We start from the raw sequence: 17,965 nt of genomic DNA, 5'->3' as shown, positions 1-17,965 counted from the left end.
GACGTTAGTCTGATCAGTTGTAGAGTATTATGCAGTAGACGTAACAACATACATAGAATTGAGAGATGGGCTAATAGGATCGTAACCTGTCGGTATAGCCCAAACGGAAGTGTAAGAGAAATGTTGGTGTAGTTTAAATGGAAATTCTTGCCAGAAAGGCGATTCATGACTCCACGCGAAAGCCTGTAGGGTAGTTTTAAAGAACCGGCATTCAAAAAAGACCGTGTGACATTTTATTGCCACCATCGAATATCTCACGTAGTGGTCATGAGAATAAGGTAAAAAACATAGGACGCGTGCAGTGATGTATAAGCAGTCAAATTTCCCTTTCGATGTACGCGAATAGTATGGGACATAGAACACTGGTATTATACTGATATGAAGTACGCTTCGTCATGTACTGTACAGTTTCTTGCAGAGTATACGTATAGATGTAGATACAAGGAAGTTATCGAAATATTCTAAACTCCTGACTGGAACTTTCATCTGTTGTAGAGAAAACAGACCTTTGCAGACAAGGGTCGGTTGCTTTGCAAAGTCAACAGGGCACCGAAATAACAGTAATGGATGTCTTGAGTACATGTCGTTGCAAAGTTCATATTTGCGATGCTACGAGAGTGGAATGCACCAGAAGCACTGTACTGTATTAAAAAAAGTCATAGACCCCTTTTACAACAAATACGTCCCCTAATATTTTGCATTACAAAAGCGAGAATCCATATTTTCTCCAGAAGGAGACAGCACAAGCTTCGTTGTGCTGCATTTTATCTTTATAAGTTTTCTATTCGCTATGTAGAGTTTCAACCAGCGCAGATGATTTTTCAAGACGTGTTTATTTGATAAATATTTTGTCATGCACTCATGTAGCATTATTAATGCAATTTTTCAAAAACTAGTGAAGCTATACATATAATAATGAAACCTTAAAGGTGACGGACTGAGGGCAGACATGTGCACTTGAACCAAATGACAAAAAAATTACATAGATCAAATTACATATATCACAAGTTCATAAAGGACACAAGTCAGGTGAAAGGTAACATGAATTATCGTTTTTACCACTCATCAAGTCCACGGAATAGTGATACACTACTGTTTGTAAAAAGTCAAACTCTTAGAAGAAATGGTCTGCCATACCACGATAATAGGACGTATACAACAGTGGAACCATAATAAGTCATTTAAGTGGCAGAGAGGTGGCGTGCATGCAGACCCAACAGAGCCCTCTTTTTTGTGACCGGACAGTCAGTGCGGAGCCGTCATACGAAGTGGAAAAGTGTGACCAAGTGTCATACTTCGCCTACATCACACGGTTGAATGTCGGTATGTGAGTGTGTTCGAGAGGAACAGAATGTTTTGTGTCCGGGAAGCGGCTCTCTCGTTTTGTTACATTGCGGAACCAGTGAACAGATGACGGTCATACAAAGCTTCGACAGGGTACTGGTAGACAACAATGTGACCACAGCGCGAGATGGCCGCCAACTTGACTGCTTGCCCGTGATGGACAGACCAGCATCATCCACTAAATTGGCGCAACGTTGGAGCACTGCCACTGGTGTGGACATGTCTGCGTCGATGGTTCGAGGTATGAGGTATGGAGGTATGGACTGGTGACATGTACGCCATTGCTTCAGCTTCCGCTGACCAGAACCCATCAACACAAAGGGCTGCAATGGCACGATAACATCGACATGGCATGTTAAGTGCCAAAATGTAGTGTTTTCGCACGAGTCCCGCTTCAAGTTGTCATACAGTGATGGCTGGAAACGCGACTGACTCCATCGTGGTGAACGAAATCAGGCACAAACTCCAAGTGTGATGGTTTGCGGCGCCATTGGCTGTAACACGCCAGCTCGCCTCCTACGTCTTGAGGGAAAACTGAACAGCTATTGCTGCATCATGGAGGTTTTACAGTCCGAGACGCTGCCTCTCCTGCAGACCATTCCACAAGCCATATTTCGGCAGGACAACACCCAGCCGTATATGGCAATGACTGTGGAAGTCTGCTTCGAAGAACGGCAGGTATCATAGTTTCCCTGACCTGCCCGTTCACCTTACATGTTGCCCGTTGAACATGTCTGGGATGTGGTCAGTCCGCAGCTTGTTCGTTCAGGTGCTCCTGCAGCCACTATTGATAATCTGTGGATACACCATCAAACCACGTGACTGAGTATTCCTCAGCAGCATACTGAGGTGTTCTTTGATTCCATGCCACTACATCTCTGATTGTAGCACGGGGTGTCAGTACTTTGCACTGTATTTCCACAGCCACAGTACCTGTACCAGTCTGTAACATTAATTATTTCTGTAGTGTCATGTACCTAATCAATGGAATAAATTTCACTGCGATCACATCTCTCGGCCTCGGTGTTTCAGTTTCTCCAAACAGTAGTGCACACTGATTCAGTTGGCTGTTTCAGGATGATGTGGATATGATGGGAAAGTATGAAGACACGAATTCACAAAGATCACGTGGTGGTGTATGCTTGGTGGTTCGATAGTGTGTCCATTTTGGCCCTGGCAGTGTCGGACAGCCTTTGCCAGATACCGAGGTCCTTGAGAGAGCTTCCCCACTACACGAGGCCATAGTTCTCGATGATTTCCGTGATGCTGGAGATGGTGCCGGTGACGAGTGCCAGAAAGGACAGGGCGACCAGAAGGGCGTTCTTGAGCAGCTTCCAGCGCATCCAGCCGAGCGCCCCCGGCTCCTGCCACAGCACCACCGACTCGATGACCGCCGGGTAGAGCAGTCCCAGAGTCGAGAAGCACACCGCCCCCACCAGGGAGATGGCCGGACCCAGATTCGGCACTGCCACCGCCAGTGCCACTGCAAACACAAACACACACTGATAACTTCCCTGTATTATCGCCGCTACTACATCAAAGTAGTTTTACTTCAAGAGGAAAGGCTCATTCCCGATCGTAGTCTAGACTCTAGAATAATTTCCTTATGTATATGTTTCCAAAAACACCATACATGAGCCGGCGGTGGTGGCCAAGCGGTTCTAGGCGCTACAGTCTGGAACCGCGCGACCACTACGGTCGCAGGTTCGAATCCTGCCTCGGGCATGGATGTGTGTGATGTCCTTAGGTTAGTTAGGTTTAAGTAGTTCTAAGTTCTAGCGGACTGATGACCACAGCAGTTAAGTCCCATAGTGCTCAGAGCCATTTGAACCATTTTTGAACCATACATGACTGTTCAGTAGCGTATTGTCTGCGACGTTATAAGGTACCTCTAACGAAACCAAATTTCTCTGCAGTGGACTCGTATTTGGGGGCTTCAGGTGTAAAGGTATAGCTTTTGCGATCCTATAAAAATACTGTCCCCGTTTTATTAATAATGTTTAGTAGTAAATGTCAATATACCCATATAGTATTTTCTCTGCTGTAAGAGAGACGATTTCTGGCTGCCAGAGCTAAACAGACGAGTGACGAATAAAAGATGCTGACTGTTGGCATCACACTGCCGGCTGGTGTGTTGGGTTTTGTGCATAAACACACGAATAGAACGTTTAAGTCAATGTGTGAAACAAATTCTGAACTGCAGGAAGACAGTAATTAATGACGAGTAAACTGTGAACTGTGCACTCGGCTTTTGTGTGTGGATGAATGAAGATAATTCTTGCGTGTGCAGTGGGTCACTAGAGAAACAATGCATCGGTATGATATTAGTTTTGGACATTTCGAGAAGTTTGTTTTGATGTGAGTAAACTTGATCTCTATCATATTAATCACTAACTCAAACTGTTGCATGCACCCCATTGTATCGTTATAGCGCGCAGAATAGCGGTTTCAGGGTGGGAGGTCTTGGTGTTCGTTTCCTGTTTGAGTTAGGAACATGGGGTGAAAAGTTTTGGTTTAGGCAGACCAACGACCATTTGCATAGCTACTATAACACCTGTCTTACAGTAGCTATCTTACAGTGTCGTAAACAATGTTTGAGCTACGAACCAGAGCTAGGGGCCATCAAAATTGTGCAAATCGATTAATTCGTTTTGCAAAAGATTTTAATGGGCTGAAATTAATGCTCAGCTAATGGCACCATTTGTATGTGCACCGTTCGGATTTTACGTGCAAAAGCAATCACACTCATTAGAATTTTACGTACAAAAACAGTCAATCTTAGGTAACTCCGCACTGGAACCAGACTGATGGTGTCGTCCACCGGTGCACTAGACTTTTATCTAAGATACGTTTTAACTGTTTGAAATAGACTTCCTTCGTTTGGATTATACGAGCAAAAATCACATTTTTCTGGGAGGTTTCAGAAGCGCGCTACTTCATTACTTAAAATTGTATGAATATGTTCACACTGTGCACGAAGATGGATACATGAATAAAATGAACACGAAATATTTTAATCCAATAACCTTTACCCGCCGTCGCGATGGTTTAAAGACGAGCTAAATGTAACACGTAAAATTCGTTCTTACACGAACTGATTGCCCGAAAACGGTTTAAAATGAATCAAATAAAAAAATACATTCTAACGATCACATTGAAAGCTCGCTCTCAAAAATCTAGCTTCATTCGCATTTTACGTGCCAAAACACGTTTTTTGGATGTTTCTCTTCGCACGCACCTTCTGTGCTTCAGACTTGTGCGAATCGGTTCGAATTTTTTACGGTAGATAAATACAAGTAATTAATGTTCACTTTGTTGTTTTGTGAAAGCTTTACCCATTGCCACTGTATAAGTAAGATTATTTGAAATACAATAAAAAAACTATAACCGATAATTCGTCGCCCGAGTCAACAAAAATCTACATCGGTTAACATGCTATGGAGGTCAAACGTAAAAAATATGAAGAGTAAAAATTTGTACCAGAATGAAAAATGCTCCTAACGCAGCACAAAAAATGCGAATATGTCCTGAGCAGAGTTGGGGATGTAAAAGGAGGGAACTAGCTTTTCGACTCATCTGGCTGCCTCAGAGACATTTGAAGCAAAACATGTTGACATATTCGCGCTTTTTTAGAAGTTAACCTGCTTTCCCCACGCAGTGAGTTCTCTTAGATGCATCCTCTGTTACATATATGGCGAGGGGTGTAATATCGAATAGATGGAAGTTTATGTGCTTCAAGAGAGTGTAATTCATCTGCAATTGGAAGTATCCGGGAATGGGGGGCGTAAATAATAATAAGTATCCCGGAGTGGAGATACATGCATCCTAAATCTGAACGACACATCGTGTCATATTGCATGACATGCCAAATGCCACGTTGGATGAGATGATGGCATGTGTCATGTTATACGACATGACGTCATATATCATGTTAGTTTACTTGATACTACGCATTATGTTACATGACATGGGTACAAATACTAACAGGTATGAAAGCTCAATTGCAGCGCGGGGTAGCCGTGCGGTCTGGGGCGCTTTGCCACGGTTCGCATGGCTCCCTCCGTCGGGGTTTCGAGTCCTCCCTCGAGCATGGGTGTGTATCTTGTCCCTAGATTAAGTTAGTTTAAGTTCTATTAAGTAATATGTAAGCCTAGGGACGGATGACCTCAGCAGTTCGGTCCCATAGTCCTTACCACAAATTTCCCATTTTCCTAAAGCTCAACTATGTCAAGATGTTTTGATTTAAATGTCTTTGAGGCTGACAGGAAAGTAGAAAAGCTAGTTCCCTTCTTTTACACCCCTGAATCTGCCAAGGACATTGCCCCTTTTTTTGAACTATGAGAGGAACGTTTTTCATTATGGTAAACGAATATACTCCATAAACGTGGGAGTGCCGTGTACTTCAAATTGTTGTGCATACTCTGGAACAGCAATCCCATGACATCAACTTCATGATGACACTTGTACCAGGCCGGCCGCGGTGGCCGAGCGGTTCTAGGCGCTTCAGTCCGGAACCGCGAGACTGCTACGGTCGCAGGTTCGAATCCTGCCTCGGGCATGGATGTGTGTGATGTCCTTAGGCTAGTTAGGTATAAGTAGTTCTGAGTTCTAGGGGACTGATGACCTCAGATATTAAGTCCCATAGTACTCGGAGCTATTTGAACCATTTTTTTGAACTTGTACCAGTACAGAACTCATACCATACATGCAACAAATGTGTAAGTATGAAGTGGGTGTCTAGGTATGCGGTACTGATGTCTCTGTGTAAATGTCGTATCCAATGTTTTCATCTACCAGGAAAATTATGTCATAAAGAACCAATATATTATTTTGTAGTATGAAAGGAGGCTGTATACATGGAAGAAGCCAGGAGATACTGACAGGTTTCAGATAGATTATATAATGGTAAGACAGAGATTTAGGAACCAGGTTTTAAATTGTAAGACATTTCCTGGGGCAGATGTGGATTCTGACCACAATCTATTGGTTATGAACTGCAGATTGAAACTGAAGAAACTGCAAAAAGGTGGGAATTTAAGGAGATGGGACCTGGATAAACTGAAAGAACCAGAGGTTGTAGAGAGCTTCAGGGAGAGCATAAGGGAACAATTGACAGGAATGGGGGAAAGAAATACAGTAGAAGAAGAATGGGTAGCTTTGAGGGATGAAGTAGTGAAGGCAGCAGACGATCAAGTAGGTAAAAAGACGAGGGCTAATAGAAATCCTTGGGTAACAGAAGAAATATTGAATTTAATTGATGAAAGGAGAAAATATAAAAATGCAGTAAATGAAGCAGGCAAAAAGGAATACAAACGTCTCAAAAATGAGATCGACAGGAAGTGCAAAATGGCTAAGCAGGGATGGCTAGAGGACAAATGTAAGGATGTAGAGGCTTGTCTCACTAGGGGTAAGATAGATACTGCCTACAGGAAAATTAAAGAGACCTTTGGAGAGAAGAGAACCACTTGTATGAATATCAAGAGCTCAGATGGAAACCCAGTTCTAAGCAAAGAAGGGAAGGTAGAAAGGTGGAAGGAGTATATAGAGGGTTTATACAAGGGAGATGTACTTGAGGACAATATTATGGAAATGGAAGAGGATGTAGATGAAGACGAAATGGGAGATAAGATACTGCGTGAAGAGTTTGACAGAGCACTGAAAGACCTGAGTCGAAACAAGGCCCCGGGAGTAGACAACATTCCACTAGAACTACTGATGGCCTCGGGAGAACCAGTCATGACAAAACTCTACCATCTGGTGAGCACGATGTATGAGACAGGCGAAATACCCTCAGACTTCAAGAAGAATATAATAATTCCAATCCCAAAGAAAGCAGGTGTTGACAGATGTGAAAATTACCGAACTATCAGTTTAATAAGTCACAGCTGCAAAATACTAACGCGAATTCTTTACAGACGAATGGAAAAACTGGTAGAAGCTGACCTCGGGGAAGATCAGTTTGGATTCCGTAGGAATGTTGGAACACGTGAGGCAATACTGACCTTACGACTTATCTTGGAAGAAAGATTAAGAAAAGGCAAACCTACGTTTCTAGCATTTGTAGACTTAGAGAAAGCTTTTGACAATGTTGACTGGAATACTCTCTTTCAAATTCTGAAGGTGGCAGGGGTAAATTACAGGGAGCGAAAGGCTATTTACAATTTGTACAGAAACCAGATGGCAGTTATAAGAGTCGAGGGGCATGAAAGGGAAGCATTGGTTGGGAAAGGAGTGAGACAGGGTTGTAGCCTCTCCCCGATGTTATTCAATCTGTATATTGAGCAAGCAGTAAAGGAAACAAAAGAAAAATTCGGAGTAGGTATTAAAATTCATGGAGAAGAAGTAAAAACTTTGAGGTTCGCCGATGACATTGTAATTCTGTCAGAGGCAGCAAAGGACTTGGAAGAGCAGTTGAACGGAATGGACAGTGTCTTGAAAGGAGGATATAAGATGAACATCAACAAAAGCAAAACGAGGATAATGGAATGTAGTCAAATTAAGTCGGGTGATGCTGAGGGAATTAGATTAGGAAATGAGACACTTAAAGTAGTAAAGGAGTTTTGCTATTTAGGGAGTAAAATAACCGATGATGGTCGAAGTAGAGAGGATATAAAATGTAGACTGGCAATGGCAAGGAAAGCGTTTCTCAAGAAGAGAAATTTGTTAACATCGAGTATAGATTTAGGTGTCAGGAAGTCGTTTCTGAAAGTATTTGTATGGAGTGTAGCCATGTATGGAAGTGAGACATGGACGATAACTAGTTTGGACAAGAAGAGAATAGAAGCTTTCGAAATGTGGTGCTACAGAAGAATGCTGAAGATAAGGTGGGTAGATCACGTAACTAATGAGGAGGTATTGAATAGGATTGGAGAGAAGAGAAGTTTGTGGCACAACTTGACTAGAAGAAGGGATCGGTTGGTAGGACATGTTTTGAGGCATCAAGGGATCACAAATTTAGCATTGGAGGGCAGCGTGGAGGGTAAAAATCGTAGAGGGAGACCAAGAGATCAATACACTAAGCAGATTCAGAACGATGTAGGTTGCAGTAGGTACTGGGAGATGAAGAAGCTTGCACAGGATAGAGTAGCATGGAGAGCTGCATCAAACCAGTCTCAGGACTGAAGACCACAACAACAACAACATGTTTTATTATTTCTTCGGAGATATCGGAGACATCGACGCTGCCAACCCAAAAATGCACATCATACTTGAAACCGAAACAGGCATGCACTCGAATAATTCTGAAGTAGTGCCGGAGGGAACTGAAACCATGAATTCTGAAGGGCTGTCCATAAATACGTAAGAATACAACGGGATGGAGATCTCTTCTGAACAGCACGTTACAAGACATCCCAGATATGCTCAATAATGTTCATATATGGGGAGTTTGGTGACCAGCGGAACTGTTTAAACTGAGAAGAGTGTCTCTGGAGCCACTCTGTAGCAATTCTGGACGTGTTTGGTGTCGCATTGTCCTGCTGCAAATTGCACAAGTCCTTCGGAATGTACAATGGGGATGAATGGAAATAGGTGGTCAGATAGGATAATTACGTACGTACCACTTGTCAGAGTCGGATCTAGAAGTATCAGGGGTCCCATCCCACTCCAGTTGCACAGACCCCACGCTATTACAGAGTCTCAAACAGCTTGAAGAGTCCCCCGCTGACATGCAGGATCCATGGATTCATAAGGTTTTCTCCATACCCGTAAGCATCCATCCACTTTGGAACGAGATTCGTCCGACCAGGCAAAATGTTACTAGTCATCAACAGTCCAATGTCGGTGTTGACGGGCCCAGCCGAGGACTAAAGCTTTGTGTCGTGCAGTCATCAAGGGTACACGAATGGGCCTTCAGCTCGGAAAGCCCATATCGATGATGTTTCGTTGAATGGTTCGCACGCTGACACTTGTTGATGGCCCAGCATTGAAATCGGCAGCAATTTGCGTAAGGGTTGCCCTTCTGTTACGTCGAATGATTGTCTTCAGTCGCCGTTGGTTCCGTTCTTGAGGGATCTTTTTCCGGTCGCAGCGATGTCGGAGATATGATGTTATGTAAGAAAATGTAAATTTGTGGTAAGATCTAATGGGACCAAACAGCTTAGGTCATAGGTCCCCAAGCTTACACACTACTTAATCTAACTTAAACTAACTTACGCTGTGGACAACATACACACCCATACCTGAGGGAGGACTCGAACCTTCGACGGGGGAAACCGCGCGGACCGTGACAAGACGCCTCAGACCGCGGGCTACCCCGCGCAGCTTTGATGTTTTACCAGATTTCTGATAGTCACGGTACACTCGTGAAGCGATGGTACGGGAAAATCACTACTTCATCGCTACCTCGGAGATGCTGTGTCCCATCGGTCGGGCGCCGACTGTATGGTATGGCTCTAAGCACTTTGGGACTTACCATCCCAGGTCATCAGTCCCCTAGGCTTAGAACTACTTAAACCAAACTAACCTAAGGACATCACACACATCCATGACCGAGGCAGGACTCGAACCTGCGACGGTAGCGCCCAGAACCTCTCGGCCACAGCGGCCGGCGCGCCGACTGTAACACCACCTACAAACTCACTTAAATCTTGATAATTTGCCATTGTAGCAGCTGAAAGCGATCTAATAATTGCGACACACAGTTGTTGTCTTATATAGGAGTTGCCGACAGCATCGCCGTATTTTGCCTGTTTACATATCTCTGTATTTGAATACGCACGCTTATGCCAGTTTCTTTGGAGCTTCAGTGGAGTATCCCAGATATGACACAAAACTGAGAGTTAATTTGGAGATAAACGTTCAAAGGAAGTGCTAGACTGGGTAGAAAAACGATCAAAAGCCAACTACTCTTGCTGTAGTCTTTGTTTGTGTGTGTGTGTGTGTGTGTGCGTGTGTGTGTGTGTGAATGTATGAACTTCCGATGTTTGTTACTAAAGATAAGAAGTACATTATTTTAGCACCTTCGTCTTCACAGGAGGAGGGATGGGGGAGGAGTCTTCTGCACCATGACAAGAACATCGCAGCTATCTCAAAGTACTTACAAAATATTGTCGCGCGAGGAATTACAGTGAAACAAAGTTATTGTGGCTATGCCTGAAACTCTACCTTTGCTAAATAATTCTATTATGGTAGATGACACCCTATCCAACTAATGAAGGCCCTTCAAAGACAAACCAACTAATAATTAATGTAAAAGGTCACAATAGGTAAAGTACTTCAGTTCTGACGTTCACTTGCAAACTATGCCATAAAACATTTTATATTTTCAGGTCTGGATATATTAATTGAAAAGAGAGAATACATGAAGAATGAAAGTAACTCACCAAGAATTTTAAAAACCAAGTGCGGCAACATCAAGATGCAAAAAACTTTAAATATCTCGGTCAAAATATTAACACAAAAAATGAAAAATCTGCAGTTAAAATCATAACTCAAAAAAACTGAAAAATCGTGCGTGAAAGTGAGATACGTGTGTAATAAAATATGTTTTCGAAGGCTGGTTAAACTGACGCATTATAATACAGATGTAAAATCAGAAATCCTCTGCGGATGGAAAACATTACCTCTATCTGCGCGCAACATGACATTAGGAAGTTTAAAAAGAAAGAAAGGAAAAACTTGGGAAAAAATTAGACCCAGTGAAGAACAAAGATGGGCACTGTGTTTTGAGATCGAACACAAAAATATATTCATTCTGCCCTAAAATAAGAGATGTCAGGAAAATACATTTAGAGAGAATGAAGGAAGACAGATTAACATTCTTGCCAACCAGACAAGCAGATAAAGAAAGGATGAAGGGGCAAGAGAAAAAAGACTCAGAAGAAATGAAGACTGCGTAAGAGAGCTTACTCGACAGTGGCAAATTCAATTTCAATTGATTCAAACATTTTCAGAAAGATAGAACAACAACTGGAATCCAACAGTCAGATCAGAGGAAAAGAACTCATCTTGAGAAAATGAAAGTTCTGGACAAGGATGAAGGAAAAGGGAAATAAGTAGTTATGTTAACGTGGTCCTAAGTTGGCCTGAAACGAAATAGAAAAAAAATAAAGCACTAATGATGTCACAAATGTGCCGAAATGTATGACCAAGAAAATTAACAGCCAGACTCAATTCTATAATCTGATAAGGGAGGAGAAGACTAATGAACACGTAAGGATAAAGGCAGCATTTGAGGATTATGACCTTAAACTGAATAAAAATGGGTTTATCATAAAGACGAAAGGAACGTCTGAAGAAGAACTAAACGAAAAGATGGTTGGTAAGTCTGGTAGATTTCTGTGAGAGACTTGCCGTCCAATTGTGATCACTGCAAAGGAAGTTATTGACCGAACCCGTGAGGTGGTAATGCAAGATCGCTGGTAAAAATTCTTGAGGTTGCTGAGATTGTAGTCATCTCAAGTGAGTGCCCTAAGAACAGGAGGTGGGTGTCACACAGTCGGTGAGTAGCGCATCCGGCACTACTTTAATCGCAATCCGCAAGACTTTTTGAGCTGATTTGTGACTGTTGATGAAATCTGGATCCATCATTACACACCAGTGTCAAATTGGCACTCAAAACAATGGATAAAGGCTACTGAATCTGAACCGAAGGAGACACAGACCACTCTGTCAGCTGGTAACGTGATGACGACTGTTTCTTGGATTCCAAACTGATAATCCTCATACGATACTTGGAAAAAGACCAGTACCATACCTGGAGCCTATTACGCTTCATTGTTGGATTGTCTGGAACTTGCGATAGCTGAAAAAAGACCAAGGCTGGCACCCAAAAAACTGCTCTTTCACCAGGAAAATGCAGCATCCGACACAACAGCGATAATAATGGCAAGAGTGCATTAATTGCTCTTTGAAATGTTTCTTCGTCAATCCCATTAACCAACTTTGCCCCAAGTGACTTTCTCCTGTTCCTTAATTTGAAACTTCGACTTGTTGGGAAGAAATTCTCATCAAAAGAGGAAGTGATAGCTGCAGTCAACGAGTATTTTGCAGATTTTTACAGAACCTATTTCTCCCATGGGATGAAAAAGGTGGAGGATCCCTGCACCAAGCGTATATCCTTCAAAGGAGGCTGGTCGAGAAGTAAGGGGAGTTGTTTACGAAACAACTGCATTGTTAATGATAATGAGTGACTCAGGAGACGGACCAGTAGCAATGGGTAGACATAAGCACGTACTTCCAGGCGTAGAGCTAGAGTCTGTAATACAGCGCAGAGAAGCCCAGGAGAAGTACGAGGGTCGTTCAATAAGTAATGCCCTACACTTTTTTTTCTCAGAACATATCTGTTGTTAAGAGTCCGAATTTGGTGACAATATACTAGTACATCAACATATATTGTTCGTGTCCTATTTTTCTACGTAGTCTCCATCACGTTCTACGGTCGTACGCCAACTTTGTGGAAGAGCATGTATTGCCAGCTGCTAAAAGCTCTGTCCTATAAGCGTAGCCGTGTTTTCACTACACGACTGACACTCTCGTCATCTTCAAAGTGTGTTCCCCGTAGAGAATCTTTAAGTGCCCCAAAGAGATGGAAGTCCGAGGGTTCCACATCAGAACTGCGGGGTGGATGAGGCAATGATGCCCAACCTAATATGTCGATGTCTTCCCGGGTTCTCAGACTTGTGTGTGGGCGTGTATTATTGTGTTGGGGCAAGATTTATACTGGATCCTTGTCCGATCCAACACGTCGGAAAAGGATCTTCAGTTTATTCACAATCTTCACGTATGCCTCTGAATCGATGGTTGACCCTCTCAGCGCGACATTCAGGAGAATAATGCCATCACAGTGCCAGGAGACAGTCACCATGACTTTTTAGGGAGAGGGGTTGTCTTGAATTTCTTGTTTTGTGGCGAATGAGGATGGTGGCACTCCGTGGACTGCCTTTTTGTTTCCGTTGGACCCAGCTTTCGTCCCCGTAACGATCCGTGAAAGAAAGGCCTCATCGTCGGTCTCAGGACGCTCCAACAATCCAGACGAAATGGCCTTTCTTTGAATCTTGTGCTCCGCTGTGAGCATTCGTGGCTCCCATCGTGAAAGCCTCTTTGAATACCCGAGGCTCTCTATCATTGCAGACGTACATCCATTGCTGACTGACAACTGTAGAGCGAATTATCGAGTTCTGATGCGCCGATCGGCACGAATAATGTCATCTGCATGATTGTGCATGTCTGGAGCAGTGGTTGTGAATGCCGTCCCGAGCGTGACTGATCCTGGAGCTCTGTTTCTACATTTCCTGAAACTGTAACTTTCTTTACCCATCGCCCAACTGTACTCCTATCAACTGCAGCATCTGACGCTGTACTACGGCTCTGCCATCTGCCAGAACGGTTCGAAACTATTCCTGCGCACAGAGCAAATATCAAATGTTAAGCGCCAACAAAGACGTTTGTCTATGTATATTAACAGCTTTTTTATAAAAATTTGGAGCATTACTTATTGAACGACACTCGTATCTGTCCAGGAGGGAGCGTAACATGGCTGGCGTGCACTACGCATGGTACACAGTGGCGGCGCGTGCGACTGACCTGTGCCGAGCACCAGCGCCACCCTGAGGATCCTCTCCCCCACGTTGTGGTAGACGGGGTCTATGCGGGCCGCCAGCGGCTTCCAGGCGATGTCCACCACGATGTAGAGCTGCAGGCCGTACGACAAAAAGCTACTGGCCGCCACCGCCAGCTTCACCACCTGCGCCAGGCTGCAACAACACGAGGCTCTCTGCAGTATTCCAAACAGTTTCTTAACGTTACTTTAACCTTAATCCCTCAAGTGAATGTCAATACGGTGTGGTCAGAAAAGTTGGTTGGTTGAATTGGTAGATTTGAGGGAGGGGACCAAACAGCAGGATCATCGGTCTCATCGGATTAGGGAAGGATGGGGAAGGAAGTCGGCCGTGCCCTTTCAAAGGAACCATCCCGGCATTTGTGTAGAGCGATTTAGGGAAACCACAGAAAACCTAAATCAGAAAAACCTTTGAAGTGTGTTGCAAGGTAGGTGGTACTGAGAAATAATTGTCAAGAAAGAATTCGATACCTTGCGTAGTTTCCGAGTTAATTAGGAACGAAGTTGCACGCGCAAATTCGAGCGGTCAGCCAGATACAATTATCGTCAGGTTGTTCTCGTAGCGTAGATGATAGCGCACGAGACTGCCTCGCCTCTGGCTCGAGTTAGGTCCTTCATGTCTAATTTTTGTATTGTTCTCTTGCTCGGTTTTAGGAGACCAAACGAAGAAGCGACTTGGCGACACCGGCTCTGGCGCGTAACTTGAATTTGCGTGAGCAACGACATGACTGGCTAACTTCAATGCTAATTCACTCGGGAACAGCGCAACGTGTCGATTTTTTTTTCTTAACAATATCTCTCAGCACAACCTACGCTGCAACACCCTTACTAGCTTTTCAGGCTCTTTGTGACCACCCTGTATAATTCACAGGAAGCTAAAAAAGTAGGATTTTTATTTGCTCTGGTCAGAAGCCGTACGTCGTAAAAAAAGCTTTGAATTACATAAATTTCCTGGCAGATGAAAACGGTGTGCCGGATCGGGATTCCATCTTTGTCTTTTGTCGACAAGTTCTCTACCAACTGAGCTAGCCAAGCACTTCTCATACACTGCCCTCGTAGCTGTAATTCCTGCAGAATCTCATCTTCTGCCTTCCAAACTTCACAAAAGTTCTCCTGTATGCTTTGCGTGACCAGCACTCTGGGAAGAATAGAGTGTTACTTGCACAAAGTGCTTAGATAGTTCAGTTGGTAGAACAACTGCCCGTCAAAGGTCAAGTTCGTGGGTTCGAGTCCCGGTCTGGAACACAGTCAAAATCTGCCTAGAAGTTTCAAATCAGCACAGACTCCACTGCAGATCGAAAATATATAATACAGTAAAGAGCCAAAGAAACTGGCACACCTGCCTAATATCGTATAGGGCCCTCACGAACACGCACAAGTGCCCAACACGATGTGGCATGGACTCGACCAACGTCTGAAGTAGTGCTGGGGGGAACTGACACCATGAATCTTGCAGGGCTCTGCATAAATCCGTAAGACTACTAGTGGGTGGATATCTCTCCTGAACGCCGGCCGGAGTGGACGTGCGGTTCTAGGCGCTTCAGTTTGGAACCGCGTGACAGCTACGGTTGCAGGCTCGAATCCTGCCTCGGGCATGGATGTGTGTGATGTCCTTAGGTTAGTTAGGTTTAAGTAGTTCTAAGTCTAGGGGACTGATGACCTCAGAAGTTAAGTCCCGTAGTGCTCAGAGCCATTTGAATCACTTTTTTTTTCTCTCCTGAACAACACGTTCCAAGGCATCCCAAATATGCTCAGTAATGTTCATGTCTGGAGAGACTGGTAGCCAGCGGAAGTGTTTAAACTCAGAAGTGTCTCCCTGGAGCCACTCTGTAGCAATTCTGGACGTCTGGAGTGTTCCATTGTCCTGCTGGATTTACCCAAGTCCGTCGGAATACGCAATGGACACGTATGGACGCAGGTGATCAGACAGGATTCTTACGCACGTGTCACCGGTCAGAGTTGTATCTAGACGTATCAGGGGTCCGATATCACTCCAACTGTACACACCCGACACCATTTCAGAGCTTTCACAAGCTTCAATTGTCGCCTGCTGGCATGCAGCGACCATGGGTTTATGAGGTTTTCTCCACACCCGTACACGTCCATCCGCTCGACACAATTTGGAACGAGACTAGTCCGACCAGGCCACATGTTTCCAGTCATCAACAGTTCAATGTCGGTGTTGACGGGCACATGCGATGCGTGAAGCTTTGTGTCGTGCAGTCATCAAGGGTGCACGAATGGGCCTTCGGCTCCGAAAGCCTACATCGATTATGTTTCGTTGAATGGTTCGCACGCTTACACTTGCTGATGTCCCAGCATTGAAATCTGCAACAATTTGCGGAAGAGTTGCACTTCTCTCACGTTGAACGATTCTCTTCAGTCGTCTTTGGTTCCGTTCTTGCAGCATCTTTTTCCGGCCGCAGCGATGTCGGAGATTTGATGTTTTACCGCATTCCTTATCTTCACCGTACACTCGTGAAATGGTCGTACGGGAAAATGCCCACTTCATCGCTACCTCGGAGATGCTGTGTCCCATCGCTCGTGCGCCGACTATCAAACCACGTTCAAACTCACTTAAATCTTGATAACCAACCATTGTAGTAGTAGTAGCCGATCTAACAACTGTGCCAGACACTTGTTATTGTATAGACGTTGGCGACCGCAGTGCTGTATTCTGTCTGTTTACACATCTCTATATTCCGTGATGTTCCAAAACGAACCCTGCTTTTTTTCAACCGATACTGCCCGAGAAAAAAAAGTATTGAATTGCTTATTGAACTTTCCTCGTACTTACGGTTCCGCCAGTTTCGTGACCTACGTTATTTTGTTGTATAGTTCTGTCTAGCTACGGGCTTACACAGCTAGATGAGCGTTGTAATCTGCTCTAGTTCTCTGATATTTTAAAGTATTAGAATCTAGATACTTAGATTTTTAAATTGTTGAGTTTTTAGATTTGAAGATAATCGGACAACATGATCAAATATTGATGGAAATTGATCATCATAGAAATTAATGTGTAACTGAGAGGGTGAAATAAAAGACATATTTCTAATGTCAACACAGAGCTGATTCGCTCGTGACACATATGTCAGCACCGGAGAAAGTTATAAAATGGCAGTGACACGAGACAGTTGCAATATCGAATACGGCTTATTGTCTCTTTCTTCGTTGTTTAAAGCGGATTCGGTCACTCTTAAATTATATGTCGAATTGACACATTATGTAGAAAACATTCCGTTATTGTGTCTTGCGGTAGTAGTTGTACGTGATTAAGTTATGTACAAATATATTAGTGTAGTGATTACTGTACAAGACCAACAAAATTGTAATCTATTCATTATGTGGTAAGACTTGGGATGTGCCTGGTTCATACTGTAGGTTCCAGTTAGTACGGCATGAAACTATGGGCGCTAGCGAAGAGCCTGTCAGCTATTTCTAAACGATAAAACAAAACGCGATAGAAATTTAATTTGGGTGAAAGCCGCTCCAGACTGCACAGCAGGTGAGACTCACATGTCATGGACGGGCAGGTTGAGGGTGATGCTGCCCATGGTGTCCTCCCCGTACTTGTAGTAGCCGAAGAAGCCCACCACGCAGTATAGGGTGCACACGAGCACCATGGCCGTGTTCACCACTCCGGGACACCCCGAGAAGTGTGTGGGGTTCCGCATGTTGTTCTCCACAGGCATCACCTGAAGAACAAACAGAAAATCCGTCACTATCTCTAGAGGCAGGTAGTACTTACCGTGTGCATCTCATGGTGCCTAATATACAATGTTATGATTTAGGAGATGTTTTATTGAGAAATAAATAACATTTTGAAGTCACTCGTGTTTCCCAGTTCTATATTTGTCAAATACGAGGGTTACGAATATTTCACTGACATAGTCACTTTTTATTATTTTTTCACGTCAACACCTTCGCACTATACTCCGAGTACAAGTGCTGCACATTTCCTCTCCCCAGTGTGTCCCCAAAAAGTTTGGTTCAAGTTCCTCCCTACATTCCACAATTATGCTTTATGTGTTACCTCCTACGTCCGCTCAGTAGCCACACATC

The 17,965-nt window shown here is 43.8% G+C and overlaps 1 protein-coding gene across 1 annotated transcript in view; it reads right to left on the bottom strand.

The window, feature by feature from the left end:
- Positions 1 to 1,022: 1,022 nt before the first annotated feature.
- The window catches only part of LOC126253336 (proton-coupled amino acid transporter-like protein pathetic), a 114,324-nt gene continuing 97,381 nt past the window's right edge, over positions 1,023 to 17,965 (bottom strand). The window contains exons 8-10 of the mRNA XM_049954601.1: positions 17,420 to 17,598; positions 13,870 to 14,039; positions 1,023 to 2,827 (exon numbers count right to left, since the gene is read on the bottom strand). Of these exons, the coding sequence (XP_049810558.1) occupies positions 2,574 to 2,827; positions 13,870 to 14,039; positions 17,420 to 17,598 (603 nt within the window). The 3' untranslated portion in view covers positions 1,023 to 2,573. The remainder of the gene's footprint in view (positions 2,828 to 13,869; positions 14,040 to 17,419; positions 17,599 to 17,965) is intronic.

The sequence above is a fragment of the Schistocerca nitens genome, chromosome 4 (assembly GCF_023898315.1).
Source record: "Schistocerca nitens isolate TAMUIC-IGC-003100 chromosome 4, iqSchNite1.1, whole genome shotgun sequence".
Taxonomy (NCBI): domain Eukaryota; kingdom Metazoa; phylum Arthropoda; class Insecta; order Orthoptera; family Acrididae; genus Schistocerca; species Schistocerca nitens.
The sequence above is the reverse complement of the archived record's forward strand: the minus strand, read 5'-3'. Positions and strand labels throughout refer to the sequence as shown.